We start from the raw sequence: 22,455 nt of genomic DNA, 5'->3' as shown, positions 1-22,455 counted from the left end.
TTCCTTCCTTCCTTTTTTTTCTTCCTCCAGTACATTTAACTATATCTGATCTTCCTGCACCCTCCATGAACTTTGCTCCCTTTTGTAGTATGTGCCCAGCTCCCCTCTGTACTCCACCCCGTGGTTTACATGTCATAGATCCTTTTTTCTTTCTTTTTCTTTTCTTCCTCCTTCTTTTTCATCTTCTTCCTCCAGCACATCTAACTTTATCTGATCTCCCTGTCCCCTCCATGAATTGTGCTCCCCTCTGTAGTATGTACCCGGCTCCTTTCTGTATGTCACCCTGTGTTCTACATGTCAGATTTAATAGATTATTACTATCAGTCTTCATTATCATCCTCCTCTTCATACCTGTGCTGGCTCTTCATCTAATCCTCCTGCCCCAATGATTCCCTCTGTTTCCTGAATGAATGAATGATTTGTATGGCGCTGCAATTCGAACTGAATCTATGACCTCTCTGATTGTTGTGTTTCTCTGTGCGATACTTAGGATGGTTTTCTGTCATACTGTCTGATCCTCTTCATACAGAACATGAGTTGTTCTTTCCTCTATAGTATGGGCCAGTCTTGTCTCTGTGTAATGGTGTGTAGTTATGGTGATTGCCATTATTGTCATACATGTGCTGTCCAGATCTATGTACTGATCATCCTGGATGAGCTGCAAGGAGCAGGTTACACTGCAGATGTCCTCAACGGTGACAAGATTGCTGAAACTGTAGAGCAATAACTCGCCTGTTTCCATGTAAACTCTTTTACTAGGTGGATGAGCGTGGCTTCGCTCCCTGGCTGTTAGAAATGTTGCAGAATGTCAGTCACCATTGAAGGGGTGATGCCTCACTCATCCAGTCAGAAGAGACACATGGAAAGAGCTGAGTATTTCTCTGACCTGTTTGGGTCTGATGTCACAGGATCACTACCTGTCATTTCCTCTAGGCTCGGGCTACACTAGTGATCTCTTTGCTACTGAGACAATAAAACCCATATACACTTGTGTGATGTGACAACGCATGCTAAAACTCCTGTGTTAGCATTCTTTGGCAGCACTCCTGCGCTATGTGTGATGTGTTGTAGTGCCATTCACTGTGAATGTATCCCAGCACATTGTACAGTAGAGCACAATCCTCCACAGCATACCACAAACATTGTAGTGCGTCGTTGCGTTTAAAAAAAAAAAAAAAAGGTGATGCACATTTTTATATCTGTTCTGCATTAGCAGCTCATTCATAATCGACGCAACACAGGTAAATGCATGTCATAAATAAACATTATCGCACTGCAATGAATCACTTTAATGTAAATGGGTCCTTAAAGTGGAAGTAAATTCATTGGTGGGGGGGCCTGGATGAGGACAAGAGCTGCCCAACTTTTCATATTAAGCAGTTGATTGGTTGCCCTATGTCATGAAAAGTTGGGCAGCTCCCACCCTCCATTCAGACCTGCGACACTTACCACCCTCTGCCCTGCTGTGAGTGTGACGTTGGCAGGGGGGAAGGGAGACCTGGGAGAGGAATCTGGAGACTATGAGTCGGCCAGGTGAAGAAACAGAGAGACGCCCAGGATGCTAAGTGGTGCATGGCGTTCCATGTAGAACTGTCAATCAGTCTAGATCTGGTCTGCGGTCCGCCATTTGGTGATACCTGCTCTAAGTGATGTTTTACTCTTATACTGTATACTATATCCTCATTATCTGTCTTACCAACATGTATGTATTACTTATGTGTAGATTTATGACCTCTTTCACACAGATCCATGGCCTGAGCTTAGTAGAGTTCTCCACTATTGCTTCAATGCAATCATCGTTTTCCCTGATCCATCGCATCTCATGTAAATTTCATTTTCAGAGTAATCAATAATGCATAGTGCATGTTTTACTAAGCAGGTCTGCAGTATAATGCTCAGTATATGCAAATGCCTATGTATTACTTTTATATGTGCAGCTATTAAGGCTTCATTGACAGGAACTTACTTATCCCTACATCCCTGTGGCTGTCTTCACCCACTTGGAATGCACAGGTATTCATGCAGACCCCATGCAGGCGGCCTGTTTAGATCAATGACAGGTGGCTGACTGTAGAGACCTGCATGGATCTCCAAGCGTATCCCCAAGTGTACATCTATGCAGGTCCGTTGCACGGATCAGAAGCAGGCAGAAAACTTTCTAATCTGTGTATCGTGACTCTTCACTCAGGTGTACGGATAGGTACGTTCATGTAAATGAGGCCTTATTGTCAGACTCTGTTTTTTTTTTTTTTTTTTTTTTTTTTTTTTTTTTTACTGATGACAATTCATATTTTTGCAAGTCAGTAACATTTTATTTTTAATTGAAAGCAGCTATGTATTTTATGAGATTTACATGACAATCTGATTTTCATTTCATGCAGGTGGAAGATATGGATGAGATTACTTTGGATAGAACGTGGTAATATAACCACAGTTATGGGTTGAACGTCTCTTCTTCCTCTACGTGTGTACCCATCTTCTCATAGGTCTCCAGAATGGGGCGGTGAGTATTAATGAATAGGATCATGGTGGGTGCATGCCAGGAATAAAAAAAATTTCACAAGAAAAAAATCAAATACATTAAGACTGTCAATACATGTTTATATTCCTATAGTTTTGAATTTTAAACACTTCAGCGCTAGGGACCATACGGAAGATTGATTTATATTGCAGTCAGTATCTGCATTCACCTGCCATTATAAAAAAAAAAAAATGTATAACTCTGAAAGCCAAGACTAATGTTACTATAGTGGATTATTACTAGCTGACAGTAGTCCACCAGGGACTCCTAAAGACAACTCTTCATCAGTTCTTACTTTTTAAAACTGCAAAAAAAAATCTATCAAAATAAACATATAAATGTTGCAGCTGAAATTGAAACTCATCAGACCAGGCAACGTTTTTCCGATCTTCTATTATCCAATTTTGGTAATCCTGTGCAAATTGCAGCCTCAGTTTTCTGTTCTTGGCTGACAGGAGTAGCATCCAGGGTGCTCTTCTGCTGCTGTAGCCCATCTGCTTCAAGGTTTGATTTGTTGTGCATTCAGAGATAGTATTCTGCATACCTTGGTTGTAACGAGTGCTTATTTGAGTTACTGTTGCCTTTCTAACATCTCCAACCAGTCTGCTCATTCTCCTCTGAGAATCTTAGAGATTGTTGTGCGTGAAAAATCCCAGTAGATCAGCAGTTTTTGAAATACTCAGACCAGTCCATCTGGCACCAACAACCATACCACATCCAAAGTCACTTAAATCCCCTTTCTTCCCCATTCTCATCCTTGGTTTGAAAGTCGTCTTCACCACATCTAGATGCCTATGCATATGCCTTGAGTTGCTGCCATGTGATTGGCTGATTAGCAAATTGTTTTACCAAGCAATTGAACAGGTGTACCTAATAAAGTGTCCGGTGAGTGTATATTCATATGGAAAACGGTGGGTTTGAAAGAAGACCCAAAGTAGGGGGCTGTGGCATTTACAGGTGCCTACTGCCCCCTCCCACCAGACTAAGAGCAAAGAGCAGCAGTCGAAGACAGACCCAAAGATGACATCACTGGATTTCAAAAGAGACATTTCTTGAGAATTAAATATTTTGATTGAAAAATTTGAATTGCTAATTGATCGGGGGGGGGGGGGGGGGCGCAAGGGGAAGGTATTATATGAATACATTACACTTCACAGTGTAAGTACCTGATAGTGATAGGTAAGTACCTAGGTGTTGATATCAGCCTTCTGTAATCCTGTGTACAGCAGCACTCAGACTGGGAGAGGAGGAGGCCCTAGAATCTATGTGTAGAATATAACCTCCTGTGGCTATCATAGCACCCCCCTGACAATGGTTTCATATTCTTTTATTCCAAGAAGGAAGGTGCCATCTTTATTCAGAAATCATCCAGGGCCAACATCTCCTTTCTAGACTGAGATTCTGGCTGAGAGATGGCACAGTACTGTAAATCCTGGTGCCTGTGCAGGTCTTTTTTGTGTTCACCAGCATCTGACACAGATCAGCCCACTACTGAAACCTTTCACATTCTGACTTGCGACAAAGTTATAATGTTGCAGTCTGATGAGTGGGAAGAGGCAACTTAGAAAATGTTTCCTCCTGCCTGCAGCAGACTGATAACCTCTCAGCTTTTATATAACTTAATGATAATAGGTGGAGCATCCTTGAAATATTATCTTTGCTGTGATTTTTGTGACAGTTCAGGAATTTATTTATGGAAAGTTGTTAGTGGCAGATCTACTTTCAGATGTGATCTCTGTTGTGAAATTAGCTTTTCTCATATCAGAAGGTATGACAACTATTTTCACAGGAAAATTCCCTCGTAGTTTGAATAATGTGAACTGATCTTAGTTTACATTTCGTCTCATACTGATGTAATCCTTTTCTTGTGTTTGTACAGCTAGTAGCTGTTTTAACAGTGTTTAATCTCTTTTGCACTCCAGGATCAGCATATCTTGCCTCCTTCCGGCTTCATGGCACTTTAGCTTATCTCCCGGTGGGTGCCCACGTGCTCTGAATACCACCTTACGCCAGTTGGTCATAATCGGTATAGTGGCTGCCATCCTCTTCTTGCTGCTCTACTCTTTACTTCTAGTCCGTACGAAGTACAGCCGATCCCAACGAGACCGGAAATATCAAAGGTAAAACATATTTCCTATTAAAGAGCTACATTTGTTTTACATACAAATAGAACTTTGAATTCACAACTCTCCACCTCTTCAGAGAGCCAATATGAGAAGGGAAGCAGCTGTATGTGTGCCTATCCAGACTGAGCAGTGCCAGAGCTCCTTAGTTGTTATATTGCACCTCACAAAGCATCCAGTGTGCCCAGCGATTTGTGTGTGCAAAACGATGCAGCGCAGCTTCCGAGTGCCGACAACGCTTTGGGGATTCGTCATTTGAATAGCATTGTTGGCCCTGCAACAGCAAAAAGGTTGCAAGCAGGAAAATGGCAATACCACCAGGAAATGTATTTATAATGATGTAGCCTGTGATAAGAAACACATTGTAAATGGTCACATAGTATGTGAACCTTGCATAAGATAATTTTTCATTTTTGCATGGAGTGACATTTTACTGTAACTAAATCCACATTGAACATTTTTTTGACCTTTGAGAAGGAAATAAACCGGATTTGGTGCCTCATGGAAATATTCATCTTTGAGAACAAAGACAAACTGGTTAATCGACTAAACCACCAATGTTGTCTGATAACCATAGCCATGCCTTTTTATTTTCTTTGATTAATTTGCTCCTTTCTCAAACCTATTTGGTGGATTTTTAGCCTTTTGCCACTTCAAACATGGATATCTTATTCTATTTAAGACAGCATTTTTCTAGTAAGTGGTGAGAGTACGTCAGTGCTATGCCTGCGCTATTTATTGCAGACAGTCTTGCCGCATACCTAAACCCAAGTATAAACATTTTAATATGTTGCATTTTACCAGTCTTTAAATCTGGTGGCTGTATTTTTGTCAGTTTATTTTTTTGGTTTATTTTTCTTTATTTTGACCCTATTCTGCTGGTAACACTTTCTGTCCAAGGGGGACAACGCTCACTTATTGTATTGTATGGAGGAGCAACGGGGGAAAGTCGGCCATAGATGGTTTGAAACTCGGCCAGTTCAGCAGGGACCAGCCGAGATTCAAACCATGTATGGGGGCAGGCTGAATGTACCCAGGTCAATCGACAAGCAGTATGTCGGATTTTTGGCATGCGATTATTGCTAGTGGCTATAGCCACTAGCAATAATCACTGTGTCCTCCCCGCAGGGACTGGGGACGGCCCTCCCATGAGAGGCGTTCCTCCCTTCAACACTGACTGTGTTGGTGGAGGAATTGAGTGATTTTCTTTCCTGCAACCTGTGTTTGCAGGAAAGAAAATCATACAATCTACTATATGGTCTGCCTAAGTGCTGTATGTGTGAGCTGTAAGAATATTAGATGTGAGTTATAATTCATATTTCTGTTCCTCTGCAGATACTTGGCTCATGTTACCGACATGGAAGCCACAGACACCAACAACCCCAATCTGAACTATGGTGTAGTGGTAGACTGTGGAAGCAGCGGGTCACGTATATTTGTGTATTGTTGGCCTCGTCATAATGGAAATCCACATGACTTGCTGGACATCAAGCAAATGAGAGACCAGAACAGAAAGACTGTTGTCATGAAGATCAAACCAGGTAAAAGGCGGAGATGAGAGATGAGTGTGTGGGGTAGTGATCAGCACTAGTCCAGAAAATCAGCTAGAAAATAAAAAATCATCTTGCTGCATGAGTGTCTTTATACTGTGCTATTGTGTATAATATGTGTACACATTTATTAGGAGACTTCGGTGTAATCAATAGTTTATGGCAGTGTTTTTCAGTCCTAAGGGACCATTAACAGGTCACATTTATAGATTTATAGTTTCAGGTGAGCCACAGTTGAAATGAGTTAAATGCTTGATCCAAATTGTGATTATTTACCACAATAACATAACGATAAAAAACACACACACACGTGTGAAACTCAGCTCTAAAAAACTAATGGTTGCAAGAGTGGTGAAAATTCAACACACTCTTGAATCTAGTTAGTGATAAAAAGAGGACATCAAAGGTTAAAAGGATTTGAAATAAAAATGCAAACGTCAATATAAGAGTCTAGGGGGTGAACCCCTTTAGGTATGTCTCTGGTCTGAATGCTGCAGATAGTTGCGAGGCTGCTTCAGGAGCGGTCTGGGAACCCGGAGGCCAGGGCAATCCTAGTGCAGCATTATAAAGTTTTTTATTAAAAAGTAAAATGGTTACAATGTAATTTGCACTCACATAGTGGGTAATGGGTAGGGGCTGAACCCGTCCATCCTGGGAACAGAACCGCCGCTGAATCCCTGGGATGCTGAAGCCACGAGCGCCTTGTGTCAGCAGGTTACTGAGGCCTCGAGGGACCTCGAGAGGATGCCGGCTGGGTAACTGATACAGCCGGAAGAATTCAGTCCTCTGCCCATTTGAATAGATATCAGTTTCCTTCCTGCACAGGTGACTTCCAGAGCATTGCTGCGGGCTTAACCTTCTTTACCATCACTGGAATGCATTCTGTATATATGCCTTTGCTAGGGGTTCCTTGAGCAACAGCATATTAACCTCCCAGGTGATGGTACCTGCTAAGTCAGGGAAAAAAGTCATGAGGGCCATTGTTCTCTATAAAAGATCTGCTCATCTTTCATTCAGTGTTGCATTATCAAGTATAGTTAAGCAGGAGCCGGACAAATTTCGATCTGTCTATGGGAAGGCTGGTTGTACAGAAGTTGATTCGTCGATCAGCTTGGGTATAACCAACATATTGTGTGTGGTTTTTTTTTTTGTTGCTTATTGGGATCATTGTGGCGGGGGGCCATCCCCCTGCCAGAACACAACAGCTCGGGGGGGGGTTGATCGCTGTACTAATGTCGGATCGTTAGTACAGCGGCTCCAAACGGAGCTGACAGTTGAACGGAAAAACCTAATAGTGTGTACCAGGCATTAGAGTCACTTTGCTTTTCTCAGCTCTTTAATTGCTGCTTAAACTTTGACACTGTTAATCAAACAATGGATAAGGGCTTGGAGCTTTCAGCATAAGTTCACCACAAGTTTACACAGTGTAAAACAGGGTAAAGGCCATGTTATCGTTTAACAGATAGCTAATGTCAGCTTTAAAGTATTATTAAAAATTTTTTTAAAAGGCCACATTTACCCTTGTTTGGGATTTTGAAATATGCACCTGACATTTTGTAGCAGATATTATACAACAAAAGAAAGTAATAGGTAGGGTATTGCATTATCAGTATATGCAGTACTTTACAAAATAATATTATTTTTTTTGCTTTTAGTAGAAGGTATGTTTTATAAATATTCTACAGTGGATATAAAAAGTATACACACCCCTGCTAAAATGTCAGGTTTCTGTGATGTAAAAAAATGAGACAAAGATAAATCATTTCAGAACTTTTTCCACCATTAATGTGATTTATAAACTTAGTTGAACAACAAACTGAAATCTTTTAGGAGGAGGGAAGTAAAAAAAAAAAAAAAAATAATAATATGGTTACATAAGTGTGCACACCCTTAAAATGGTTGTAAACCCTTTATAACCACTTTTTACTACAGGCAAGCCTATAATTAGGCTTACCTGTAGCTACACTGGATATCTCCTAAACTGTCTCTGTATTTGCATGTGCCAACGTCATCGGCACATGCGCACTTAAGCAAACTGAAGCAATGGCACGTACGTGCCGTTGCTTCAGGTAGACCGTGCCGTTACTGGCGGCTCCCGTGCGCGGGGGTGACGTTATCGCGGCTCAAGCCAATCACCGCGCCGGAGCCGCGATACCCGGAAATAACCCCCGGGAGCGATGTTGACCGCCGGAGCGGTGAACGAGGACCACTGCAGGGGCTTTGATCTTAGGTAAGTAATTCATAATGAGCTAGTATGCTATGCATACTAGCTCATTATGCCTTTGTCTTGCAGGTGTTTTTTTTAATTTTTTTTTAGGGTTTACAACCACTTTAAACTAATACTTAGTTTAAGCGCCTTTTGATTTGATTTTATTACAGCACTCAGTCTGTCAGCATGGCACATCTTCACTTGGCAATATTTGCCCACTCTTCTTTTCAAAAACACTCCAAATCTGTCAGATTGCGAGGGCAACTCCTGTGCACAGTCCTCTTCAGATCACCCCACAGATTTTCAATCGGATTCAGATCTGGGCTCTGGCTGGGCCATTCCAATACTTTACTCTTCATCTGGTGAAGCCATTCCTTTGTTGATTTGGATGTATGCTTTGGGTCGTTGTCATTCTGAAAGATGAAGTTCCTCTTCATGTTCAGCTTTCTAGCAGAAGCCTGAAGGTTTTGTGCCAATATTGACTGGTGTTTGGAGTTGTTCATAATTCCCTCTATCTGACTAAGTTCCAGCTGAAGAAAAACAGCTCCAAAGTATGATGCTGCCATCACCATGCTTCACTGTGGGTATCATGTTCTTTTGGTGATGTGCAGTGTTGTTTTTGTGCCAAACCTAGCTTTTTGAATCATGGCCAAAAAGTTCAACCTTGGTTTCATCAGACTATAATGCCGCGTACACACGGTCGGACTTTTCGTCTACAAAAGTCCAACGGACGCTGACGGACTAAAGCTGGCTGGTAATCCGATCGTGTGTGGGCTTCTCCGGACTTTCAACGGACTTTTTTAGCCTAAAATCCGACGGACTTTAGATTTGAAGCATGCTTCAAATCTTTACGTCGTAAGTACGACGGACCCCGAAGTCCGCTCGTCTGTATGCTAGTCCGACGGACAAAAACCCATGCTAGGGCAGCTATTGGCTACCGGCTATGAACTTCCTTATTTTAGTCCGGTGTACGTCATCACGTACGAATCCGTCGGACTTTTGTGTGGTCGTGTGTAGGCAAGTCCGTTCGTTAGAAAGTCTGCTGCAAGTCCGCTGAAAGTCCGCCGGAAGTCTGTCGGACAGGCTGTCGGACTTTTGTAGACGAAAAGTCCGACCGTGTGTACGCGGCATAATATGTTTTCCCACATGCTTTTGGGAGACTTCAGATGTGTTTTTTCAAAATTTAGCCGGGCTTGGATGTTTTTCTTCGTAAGAAAAGGCTTCCATCTTGCCACTCTACCCCATAGCCCAGACAAATATAGAATACGGGCGATTGTTGTCACATGTACCACACAGCCAGTACTTGCCAGATATTCCTGCAGCTCCTTTAATGTTGCTGTAGGCCTCTTGGCAGCCTCCCTGACCAGTTTTCTTGTCTTTTTATCAATTTTGGAGCGATGTCCAGTTCTTGGTAATGTCACTGTTGTGCCATTTTTTTCTCCACTTGATGGTGACTGTCTGCACTGTGTTCCATGGTATATCTAATGCCTTGGAAATTATTTTGTACCCTTCTCCTGACACCTTTTAACAGTGAGATCCCTCTGATGCTTTTGAAGCTCTCTGCAGACCATGGCTTTTGCTGTAGGTTTCAACTAAGAAAATGTCAGGAAAGACCTATTAGAACAGCTAAACTTTATTTGGGGTTAATTAGAGGCACTTTAAATGATGGCAGGTGTGTGCTGACTCCTATTTACCATGAGTTTGAGCCTAGGTTCACACTATAGCGATGTGGGAAACAGCGCAATTCCAGTGTGGGTTCCTGCATCACATCTCTCCCACAGGCAGTTCATACTGCCCTCTGCGAACCGCTGCAGGTGTCAATACAATGTTAATGACACCCCCAGATCGGTTCACAGACCGCAGTGCGAACTGTGGATTTGGACAGGAATCGGATCATGTGGGTGTGAACACCTATGCGATCCAATTCCAGTGCGAGGAAAAAAAAGTCCCTGCACCTTTTTTGTGCGAATCCAATGAGAGTTCAGCCATTTAAACTGTATGGCGGAACTCGTATTGCACAGAAACCGCATGTGATTTCAGTTTGATTTTCAATTGAGTTGTACAGTTTTATAGATCACATTAAATTGGTTGTAAACTCAGAAAAAAAAAATCCTGTAAGACAAAGGCATAATGAGCTAGGATCGCATACTAGGCTTGGAATTTTTTCCTGGGTATTCCCCAGGCCTTGTTTATATAGGATCGCATACTAGCTCATTATGAAATGCTTACCTTAGATTGAAGCTGTTGCAGCAGCCCCGCACACCACTGTGACTGGCGACATGTCTCCCGGAGTTCTTTCCGGGTTCGCGGCCTCCGGCGCTGTGATCGTCCAGAGCCGCGATGACCACACTCCTGTGCGGGAGCCCCCAGGCACGGCTACTGAAAAAAATGGCACGAGCGGGCCATTTCTTCAGTGCGCATGTGCAGATGACGTCGGCACATGCGGATAGAATAAAAATCTCCTAAACAGTGCAAGTTTAGGAGATATTCACGGTACCTACAGGTAAGCCTTATTATAGGCTTACCTGTAGTGAAAAGTGATGTAACAGGGTTTACAACCACTTTAAAGGTGGAAAAAGTTCTGAAATGATTTAACTTTGTCTCATTTTTTTGCATCACAGAAACCTAACATTTTAACAGGGGTGTGTATATATTACCTGTAGAACACAACGGTTCTTGTTCCCAGCCTGTATTCAAATTATTTGGTGGGTCTGTATAAGAGAGTGCTGTAGTACAACTTCTGTCCCTTCCTGATACACTGTGGAATACATAAAATCATAACATTGTGTCAGCTTTGTGTCCTATACATCATACCTGGGGTGGACAAATTGCAACAGAATTTGATTTTAAAGGTAAGGCATTTTTTACCTTAATGCATTCCCTGGATTAAGGTAAAAATTGTCCCAGCATTTGTATCACCCCCCTCACCCCCCTAGTTCTATCTCGATTCAGCGCTGTGCCCCTCTGTAGCAGCACTGATCTCCCTCTCAGTCCTCACAGGGCAGAGAGGCAGCAGTGGGAGCTAATTGGTTCCTGCTGTTGTCAATCAAATCCTGTGAAGACAAAATGGGGCCAAGCCACTCTATGGGTGTCTATTGGCGCAACCAGCCCAGCTCGGGAGTGAGTCCACATGTGCGACCCCACAGCAAGCGGGTTGCTATGATGGCACACACATAAGAAGAGAAGCCAAAAGCACCAGCGGGGGACCCCAGAAGAGAAGGTTCATGGCCACTCTGTGCAATCTCATTGTTTATTATTTTTGAAATAAAAAATTTAGAATTTATAACCACTTTTTAGTAACCAGTCATTCCCCTGGGCAGTTTTTAAGGTCCATACACACAGGGATCAAAGATTGGCCCGCCATTCATTCCTCACTTCTTTTGCTTTCTACAGGATCCAAAAGCAAAGTGTTTGAGCTGACAACCTGGGGATGAGAGTGCAGCCCTTACAGAACTGAAAAATAGCTTCAAATTGCAGTGATTTTTCAATGATGTAGAATAAACAAATAATTAAGGAGTCCAGCCACAAGGGAGTGACACCATCATAGCCTTAAGGGGGGGGGAGGGGGTTAAAGACAAAACCAGTGCAGGAAATTTTCAGAACTGGAGTCTGGAGAAATATTAAAAGGGGACACGCGTTTTAAAACTCACGAGTGCTCGGCCAAAGCAGAAAAATCTATTTTGGATAGAGTTAGTTCTTAAACCCACTTGCATCTACCCAGGTCTGAAATAACAGTAGCCAGCTCAGCTAATGGCTTTATGGGCCTTATTCTTATTCTAAGCTTGAATTTATACACGTTGTTCTCTAATTTGTGAAAAGCTGTGCTATGACAACGTTGACACTATGAGGTTGATTTACTAAAGGCATATATACTGTGCACTGCAAGTGCAGTTGCTCTAGATCTGAGGGAAGCTCTGCTTATTTCTATCATCCAATCATTTGCAAGCAAAAATGCTGTTTTTTTTGTTTTGTTTTATTGTCCTTGCATGTGATTTGGGTAGTCTTTACAAAAGTGAAGCTTTACCTCATTTACTAACCTCCAGGGCAAGTGTACTTGCAGTGCCCAGTATATTTGCCTTAAATATAGAAAATAAACCCCTTTTTATAATTAGAAAAAAATAAATGATATGACTGCAGAACCAAGGGTTACCTTGGTGTGATCTGGGACTATGCCCAAGTGAACCTAAGAACCCATTCACACTTACGCGTTGTGCGCTAAAATGCAAGCTTTGACATGCGTTGCCACAATGCATGGCAATGCACCTGCTCTGTGTGTGGTTCATTGTAGTGCCATTTGCTGTGAATGGCACCCCAATGCAGTGTACAGTGGAGTGCATTGCACAACAAACATGTCATAAATTATGGTGTGCTGCATTTGTTGTGAAAGGTTCATGCCTGTTTTTTTTCTTCCATTGTGGTGTATTGGTAGCCCATTCATAATGAGTGGGCTGGCTTACTGCCACACGCATTATTTTATTGTGTAGCATATCGTACCTAATTGCTTTAGTGTAAATGGGCCCTAAAAAAAGAACCTTCCATTCAGTATTCTGTTGACTGTTTTACTGGCTTTTTTTCATTGAAATATACTCCAACATTTAATACATTGAAGCAACTTCATGCCTCTGTGCTGCATGCAGCACTTTTTTTTTTTTTTTTTTTCTGCAGATCATCCACCAAACCTCTTGTATGTGTTGGCGGATGTTACAGAGTTCTAGGTTAAACAATAACAATAGAAAATAGAAACCTTCGCGCCAGTGGTGTCGATAGCAGATACTATATATGAATTACATATACTGGTGGTACATCTAGTAAGAAAACATTCCCAACAATAAAAAAAATTTGTGGAAATATGTAAACAATCAGTGTAAGCTGCTCCCCAATTTTTGAATAATCAAAAAAAATAGATAATCAAAAAAAGATGTAAGAAAGATAGGGGGCGCTAGATACCATAATAATCAAGTGCTCTAAATAAATATATCTCCTGCATTACCAAGAAAATGGAAATGTAAGAAAGCTAGGGGGCGCTAGATACCATACTATTCAAGTGCTCTAAATAAATATATCTCCTGCATTACCAAAAAAATGAAAATCATAATAATGACAAATCATAATTAGATTACACATTGAAGTGCCCACAATAGTGAAAAAATATATATAGTGATTGATTGTCCACATAAAAAAGTGATAGAAGTAGTTGAAGTGATATCTTTCAATATTATCCCAATCTTATTGCTGAAAACAAAAGGTTTTCCATCACCAAAGAAAAAATAAGAAAGGAAAAACACCTCGAAGTAGTAGATATCTGCTTACCAGATACCAATGACTCCTTTAGTTAAAAAGAGAGTCACTAGCGCTTGTGCAGGGTTGTGCCTGCTCACATGGATGGCCGGACTGTGGTTGGTATTATAGGTATGGATCGTTCCCGTCAAGCTCATTCAAGATAGGATAAGGATACATAGGAAACAAAAACAGTCTCCATAGCGTAAAACCATTTATTAAAAAAGTAAACAAATTAAAAAGCCAAATGGCCGCTTACATTGGTGGGTGCCTACCCGGCACCGGGGCTGCTTGCATGTCAGGGTGACTTCGCAGTCAGAAATAGCCTTTCATGTCTCCTCCACGCTGGCGTGCGTTCCAGCTTACACAGGGGGGCAGCCAAAGGATCCGGATGTTGTTGGGTGATAGGACATGTGACCACGTACCGCTCCGACGTACGTTTCGTAGTAAAACGTCTTCAGGGAAGCAAGGCATCTTTTTGCAGCATTTAAAAGAAATCTGTACTAAAAGGCCATTACTGACTCCCTTCTGAAAATATTAATTCCTTGACTGTCACTGGCTCCACTACTTTGAGTCACGGACTAGGAACAAACATTTACATTAGAGAATTCCAAACTTCTGATCTGTGTACATTCCTCAGAGAATATTAAAGCCATTGGATCAACATGACAGACTATAAAAATAGATTTTTCCAAAGAATGGGTCAGCAATGGCAGCTTCCATACTGGGATTGTGAGGTGTCCCATTTTGGATCCATAGGTCTTACAGTAATGCCCCATACACACGATCAGAAATTCCGCCAGCAGACTTCAGATGTGAGCTTTTGGTCAGAAATTCCGATCGTGTGTATGCTCCATCGGACTTTTGCTGGCAGATTTCCAGCCAGCAAAAGACTGAGAGCGGGTTCTCTATTTTTCGGTCAGAAAAAGTTCCTATCCGAAAATGCGTTCATCTCTATGCAATTCGGAAGCGCAAAAAATCACGCATGCTCGGAAACAATTCGACGCATGCTCAGAAGCTTTGAACTTCATTTTCTCGGCTCGTCGTAGTGTTGTACGTCACCGCGTTCTTGACAGTCGAAAGTTCAGAGAACTTTTGTGTGACCCTGTGTATGCAAGGCAAGCTTGAGCGGAATTCCGTCGGAAGAACCATCCAAGTTTTTTCTGATAGAATTTCTGATCGTGTGTATGGGGCATAAGGCTGCATTGCTGGTGTAGTCAGCAGTCAGCCCCTAGGGTAAGGTAGGGTAGTATATTGGTGAGTGAGATGGCATTAGCCTTGTACTAGGAGTTTTAGGAGTTTGTGACTGCAACTCTTTTATTCACTCAGAACAAGCATGCAGCAAGTAAAGTCAGAGAGAAGTCAGAACTTTGGATCTGTATACTTGTGCTGATCATTGGCTCAGGAAGTACTGAAGTCAGTGGGTCAGGCAGCCAGCACTTTCAGGGTTCAAGTGAACAATGGCAGCTTCCATGTTCAGAAACAACCTCAATACAGGTTTAATTTAAAGGCAAACTAAAGCACATATTTAGTGAGTTCACATTTTTAAATTATTCATTTTTCGTAAAGTAGTTTTTGAAAAACCATTTTTCACTTCTTGTTTAATACTTTAAGGGGGCATTACATAATTCAGAATTGTAGATTCTTCATCTAGTAGCTACATGCATGTCTGACTCATGTAAGACAATGCTGGGTTAAAAGGATAGGACCCCTCTATTTATTTCATACTAAGCGCTATAACTATATATGTACTGAGAAAATATGTACATAGATAATTAGATAATAGGGAACCTGGTCACATCTTTTTTACCTTATAATATTTAAAGCAATGTTACTGCAAAAAGAGATAGACACGCCATCACAGCATGAACATGCATTACAAGCTGTAAACAAAACAAAAAAGAGGTTTTGTCTTAGTTTCCAGGAAAAATATACAACTGCCATAGTATTTGCAATACTGTCTGTTTACCACAAGATGGCAGTAATACCTGGATTTTGTGTGCTCTTCTTCACTGAGTAGAGGTGCTAGAATGTGGTTTGTTTTCAGTTTCCTGCCTATATCTTGTGACTGTAGTGTAGACCATGCAGTAGGTTGTCCTGCAAATGAAATAAGAAAACATAAAAGCAAACCTGTTACGCTGCATATCACATGACCCCTACACGACTATCGGCTACATGACCCCCACATGACTGCTTGCTGTGAATCCCATCAATGTTAAATTGAACAATGCATGGAGCTTGTAGATTGTGCTTGGCACCCCCAGGGATTCGCCATATCTATAGCCCTGCAGCTAAGTGATTATATAAAGTAACACAAGATTTAGAAAAAGGTGCAGTATGGGCAAAATAAATATTTTTTTTTATGTTTTGTTTTTGTTTATTTCAAGTAAATTCACGCAGGTGTTGAAATTTAAAGCAGCCTTTAATGCGCCTATAGTGTTAAGCCCCGTACACATTATAAGAAAATTAGTCGAACAATCAATGTTTCACAGCAAGTCTGAACCGGGGATAGAAATAATGAACAAAAATTCTCGTACAACAAAGGCTTTTTTTTTTTTTGTTATTTGTTTCTAATTATGCGCAGTCTTTTCATAGTTGCATAGTTAGGTTGAAAAAAGACACAAGTCCACCCAGTTCAACCAAAAAAAAAAAAAATCACAAAATCCCATATACACAATCCTTCACCCAAAGTTGATCCAGAGGAAGACGAAATTTCCTTCCTGATCCCCGAAGAGGCAATCGGATATTCCCTGGATCAACTTTTTTTACCTATAAGGCTGCTTTCACACTGAGGCATTTTTCAGGCGCTAAAGGGCTAAAAATAGCGCCTGTAAAGCCCTGAAAAACGCCTCCCCTGCCACCCCAGTGTGAAAGACAGAGTGCTTTCGCACTGGAACGGTGAGGTTGCTTCTAAAATGCCCCTGCCATTGAAATCAATGACTAGCGCCGCCGAAGCCCCCGCAAAACGATTTTGGAAGTGGCGCTTTGCGGGTGCTTTTAACCCTTTTTCGGCCTCTAGCGGGGGTTAAAAGTGCCCCGCTAGCAGCCGATAAGCGATGGTAAAGCGCCGCTGAAAATAGCAGCGCCTTACCGCCCAAACACACCAACAACCCCCCCCCCCCCCCCCGGCCCAGTGTGAAAGTACCCTAAATGTCGGTACCCAGTTATATTCTGTACATTTAGGAAAGAATCCAGGCCTTTTTTAAAGCAATCTACTGAGCTGGTCAGAACCATCTCTGGAGGGAGTCTATTCCACATTTTCACAGCTCTCACTGTGAAGAAACCTTTCCGTACCTTTCCGTATTTGGAGATTAAATTTATTTTCCTCTAGATGTAAAGAGTGCCCCTTTGTCCTCTGTGATGACCTTAAAGTAAATAACTCAACAGCAAGTTCACTATATAGACCACTTATGTATTTGTACATATTGATCATATTCCCCCTTAATCTCCTCTTCTCGAGAGAGAATAACTTCAGTTCCATAGTTGCCAACGTTGTAAAAAAATTTATAGGGAAACTTTTTCGTCTGTGGACCGAGTCTTATTATTAGGGGCGGGACATTCGTTTTAAGGCGTAGTGTAGAAGGAAACGAAAAACGGGCATGGTTTAAACTAAATAGTAGGCGTGGCTCAAGATGGTCCTATTCTGAGATAAACGAGGGATGGAGGGAGAAAGAAAGAGATAGGGAGCGAAGGAGAGAGAAGGAAGGAAAGAAAGAGGGATGGGCGGACAGAAGGCCCATATCCTACACCATAATAGAAATGTGTATGCCAGAAAGTTTATCAGCAGATAAAGATACTCCAAACACCTGGTGTTAGCTCTTCAATCATCCCGGCACCATGGTTGTTATGGTGTTAGGATGATTGAAGCGCATTATTTATATTATTACATTGTAATATAAAATGAAATCGTTCTACTCACCATAATGCAGTGGGAGCCCTGAGCGTGTTGTCACGTCGCCTGCCACCAGATGCCATCAGGTGTCCCCAGCAGATTCCCTCTTTACATCAAGCGTCCCCAGCGGAGTGCCTCCTTGCATCAGGCGTCCCCAGCGGAGTGCCTCCTTGCATCAGGCGTCCCCAGCAGAGTGCGTCCTTGCATCAGGCGTCCCCAGCGGAGTGCCTCCTTGCATCAGGCGTCCAAACCAGTGGTACCATTCCAGTCATCGAGTCCCTAAAAATTAGAAACAATGAGTTTGAAATGACAGAGCCCAATTCTTTTAGGATCCGTGGGTGGATGCTATCTGGTCCATGAAAACTGTACACAATAAACAAAAATCGTTTGTTCTGTTCCCATATGAGAAAAATTTTGGCGTTTGTCCCTTTGGACAAGGTCGGAATCGGCTGTCGAAAGTTGTGTACACACTGTCAGAAAATCGTACGATCGTTCCCCGGACAAAAATGTTCACCCTATTTTGTGTACAGGCAATTAATGAGCTATTCAGATGGGTTGAACAGGTATTAAAGTAGCATAAAGCGAAACTATAAACTCCCTGTGAGAGTTTATTTCACTATGGGATTAGTTGTCCCCAATGCAGTTAGGAATTTTGCAGAGCAGTGGGAGCAACTCTGTACATGCTCGGTTTTCAGTGAGTTTCTATGCTGAGCATTTCCTCCCTATCACATCTGAGCAGCCCATGTGACTATAGAGTCACACTTGTGGATGTATTCACAGTGGTAAATGACAGCCCACTCCCTCCCTTCTCCTCCATGCCCACTAACCAGCTAAACACAATGGGGATAGGATATTACATGTAGATTTATGGAGCCTTCACCTCCTTGTTGTTCTAAGACACTGGCTGGAGGGGCATGACGCAGCCTGTGACTGGGAGAAATGCTATCACTCCATGTTATTGCCAAAATAATAAAGATTTAATTACAAATATATAGTTTGATGATTTAAAATCTTTAATGATATTATTTATTTTTTACCCTGTATTTCAGTCTGTTTTGTTTATTTTTTTTATTTCCTTTTTTTTTTTTTTTTTTTGAACATGTGACCAGCAACAGAGGACTAGAAGCTTCTTCCGCTTATGTTTCCCTGCAGACAGGCTGGGAAAGATCTGGGTCATGTGACAGCTGTATATCGATTTAGGAAAAGGTTACTTAGATGTTTGTTTTTTCATTATTAAAATAATTGCAGTGTCACCATCCATATACAGGAAGAGAAGGGATAATGTAAATTAAACAGTGTGTGTTTGCTATCACTTTAACTGCACTGTAAAGCAAACACACTGCCAGCACTTAAGTGATAGAGAGGGTTATACCTGGATTGGATTACTGTTTATTCTCTAGTCACGGTTCCGTTCACGGCTTTGCAGCTATCATCAGACTGGGGAAACCTTCAGTACTAGGTAACAACTTAGAAAAGACTGCACTGGCCTAGTGCAGTATCTCAGACACAAATGTTTAATAAAAAAATTGGTTAAAATATTCGCAAAAGTGTTAAAAACACAAGCATGTGTCCAATCCAAATCCAAGGTTGCTTGATGAATCACAAGTGCAAGTGTTATCTTTGCTTCACCATAGCGATGCAGCCCTAATGCTGTCATGTGTACACCTCCATTCGCTCCTGATTTTAGCAATTGTAAGTGGTGTTAATAGGCATTTGAGAAGTGGTAAAAATGCAACCCTACAGCCTATTTTCAACACCTGTGTGAATGAGGCCTCCGAGATGAACTCCATGCATGCACACAGTATGATATAACACAAATGTAACCACTTCCCGGCCAGCCGCCATCATTCTACTGCGGCAAGGTGGTTCGTTCCCGCAAATCTCCATAGCTGTACGTCAGCGCGGGAACTCGTTTGGTGGGCACGCTCATGCTCCCATTGGCCAGCAGGGGAAGCCAATCAGCGGATCTGCCTGTGTAAACAAGGCAGATCTCCGTTCTGACAGGGGAGATCACACAGATCTGTGTGTTTCCCCAGTCACACAGTCCCCCATACAGTTAGGAAACACAAACAGGGAACACATTTAACCCCTTGATCACCCCTGATGTTAACCCCTTCCCTGCCAGTGTCATTAGTACAATAACCATGCATATTTTTAGTAGAGGTGCACCAAAATTTCGGCCGAAAGAAAAACAAAAGCTGATACCGAAAGGGGCGGGAGTGTCTTCCTGGAGCACCCAGTCCTCCACTCCCTCCTCCTCCTCCTCCTCTCCTCGCCACAATCTCCGTGTATCACGGAGCTGAATTGCACGGACCGCAGTAACAATGTCCCGCCTCCTGTGATAGACGGCACACTGATCCAATGGCGAGACATTGAATCAGTGTGATGTGATCACAGGAGGTGGGACGGGTACGGGTAGGCTGCATTGATCTCTTGTATCATGTCTGCTAGAGGTGCACCGAATGGAAATTCTGCTAATACTATTAGCAGTGTGTTTAAGTTTAAGTAAGAGATGGTCAGAGACTGAGGACATGATACAAGAGATGGTTAGAGACAGCAGACTGCATTTTTCTTGACCTTTCTTGCACTAAAGGTGCCAATAATGGCCAACAATAAATTCATATTAATTTAAATTGATGGTATTAATTAAAAAGTCGCATATAATACAATTATATATAAAAATATAAATATTTTTTAAAAACTGTAATTTTTCAGTTTTGGTTTTCGGCAAAGTGCATCCTGCGTTTTCGGTTTCGGCAACAAAATTTCCATTCAGCGCACCCCTAATTTTTAGCACTGATTACTGTAATAATTTCACTGGTTCCCAAAAAAAGTTCAAAAAGTCTGATCTGCCAGCCGCAATGTTGTAGTCCTGCTAAAAATCACTGATCGCCGCCATTACTAGTAAAAAAATAAAATAAAAATGCCATAAATCTATCCCCTATTTTGTGGACGCGATAACTTTTACGCAAACCAATCTATATACGCCTATTGGGATTTTTTTTTTTTTTTACCAAAAATATGTAGCAGAATGCTGGTCGGCGTAAACTGATGAATAAATTTTGTTTTTTTAAGTTTTATTTTTTTTGGAAATGTTTTATAGCAGAAAGTAAAAAAATGTTTTTGTTTTTTTGTTTATTTTTTCAAAATTGACACATTTTTTTGTTTATAGCGCCAAAAATAAAAAACGCAGAGGTGATCAAATACCTCCAAATGAAAGCTCTATTTGTGGGAAGAAAAGGACATCAATTTTGTTTGGGTACAGTGTCGCACGACCGCGCAATTGTCGTTTAAAGCGACGCAGTGCCGTATTGCAAAAAATGGCCTGGTCAGGAAGTGGGTAAATACTTCCGGGGCTGAAGTGGTTAAACAATAATATAAATAATACAATACTCACATGAAATAAATATGTAGAGTGTTTTACCTGCCAAAGGATTTGTATTTCTCACTATTCAGTCCTAAGATTTACACAAAAAATACAGCTTAGAGGGTGATGATGGTGTTACATTTTATTCAAGAATCAGCAGTATACCGTTTCTTATTGTATAATTTTATAGCTGAGCTCTGGGAATTACAATTAACCACTTCAGCCCTGGACCATTTGGTTGGCCAAAGACCAGAGCGTTTTTTGCGATTTGGCACTGCGTCACTTTGACAATTGAGCGGTCCTGCGACATGGCTACCAAACAAAATTGACGTTCTGTTTTCCCCACAAAGCTTTCTTTTGGTGGTATTTGATCACCTCTGCGGTTTTTATTTTTTGCGCTATAAACAAAAAAAAGCATCCAATTGTGAAAAAAACGCAATATTTTTTACTTTTTGCTATAAAAAAATATCTCCCAAAAATGTATATATAAAAAAAAATTTTTCTCAGTTTAGGCCGATACTGATTCTTCTACATTTTTTTTTTTTTTGTAAAAAATAAAATCGCAATAAGTGTTTATTGATTTGGTTTGCGCAAAAGTTATAGCGTCTACAAAATGATCACCGCTCCCGATCACAGGGAGCTGTGATCAGTGTCCTGTCACTTGGAAGAATGGGGAAATGCTTGTTTACATCAGCATTTCCCCGTTCTTACTCTCCGTGAGACGATCGCGGGTATCCCCGAGGACATTGAGTCCGCGGGACCCACAATCACACTCAGGGAGCTCGTGGCGCGCGCGCCCACAATGCCATGTCTTAAAGGGCAACGTACAGGTACATTAATATGCCTGTACGTGCCCTTCTGCCGGCGTATATCGGTGTGAGCCTATCGGCAAGGGGTTAAACACAGTGGGGCCACTGTACTGCAAGGGTTAAATAAGTCTAGGGGGAGAAGAATAAGGGGTAATACTTATTAGGCTCCCTCCTATGTGTGACTGGTCCTTCAGATCTGCTTCTTTAAGGTGCTCTCACTGGCCGTTGCACAATGACATCATCAAGTACAGTGCTTGACCAATAACCCTGCGTTGTACATGAGGATGGAAAGGGACTGCCTACAACCCGGGCGTTGAAGAGAGCACTTAAAGTGTTACTAAACCCACAAACCGTAAAATTAGTCTGTATATGCAGTAAGGCATGCTTGTGGAACCCAGGGGCGTTGCTAGGGGGTGGCTATTGGGGCTATAGCCCCAAATCTGGGGCCCATAGCCCCTAGTCTCTTGCCGCAGGGTCCCTGCTTAACCAGCGCTTCAATCACCTTGACACCATATAAACCATGGTGCCATGATGATTAAAGCGTCAACACCAGCCATTGCCCGCGAAATATGGCTTACCACCGGCATACCCCCCACCCCCCCCCCCGCGGGCCTGCAAAAAGGTTAGTGATCACTGCTATGGGCTCTAGCCCCAGATCTTTTGCAGACCTAGCAACGCCCCTGGTGGAACCTAAGGGGTTAATCCTC

General features: G+C 41.9%; 1 protein-coding gene across 3 annotated transcripts in view; it reads left to right on the top strand.

Moving 5' to 3' along the window:
* The window catches only part of ENTPD4 (ectonucleoside triphosphate diphosphohydrolase 4), a 91,440-nt gene that overhangs the window by 1,271 nt on the left and 67,714 nt on the right, over nt 1–22,455 (top strand). For all 3 annotated transcript variants that reach the window (XM_073622213.1, XM_073622211.1, XM_073622212.1), the window contains exons 2-4: nt 2,382–2,503; nt 4,444–4,641; nt 5,980–6,185. In XM_073622213.1, the coding sequence (XP_073478314.1) occupies nt 2,496–2,503; nt 4,444–4,641; nt 5,980–6,185 (412 nt within the window). In that variant the 5' untranslated portion in view covers nt 2,382–2,495. The remainder of the gene's footprint in view (nt 1–2,381; nt 2,504–4,443; nt 4,642–5,979; nt 6,186–22,455) is intronic.

This window comes from Aquarana catesbeiana, linkage group LG03 (genome assembly GCF_042186555.1).
Source record: "Aquarana catesbeiana isolate 2022-GZ linkage group LG03, ASM4218655v1, whole genome shotgun sequence".
Classification (NCBI taxonomy): domain Eukaryota; kingdom Metazoa; phylum Chordata; class Amphibia; order Anura; family Ranidae; genus Aquarana; species Aquarana catesbeiana.
The sequence above is the reverse complement of the archived record's forward strand: the minus strand, read 5'-3'. Positions and strand labels throughout refer to the sequence as shown.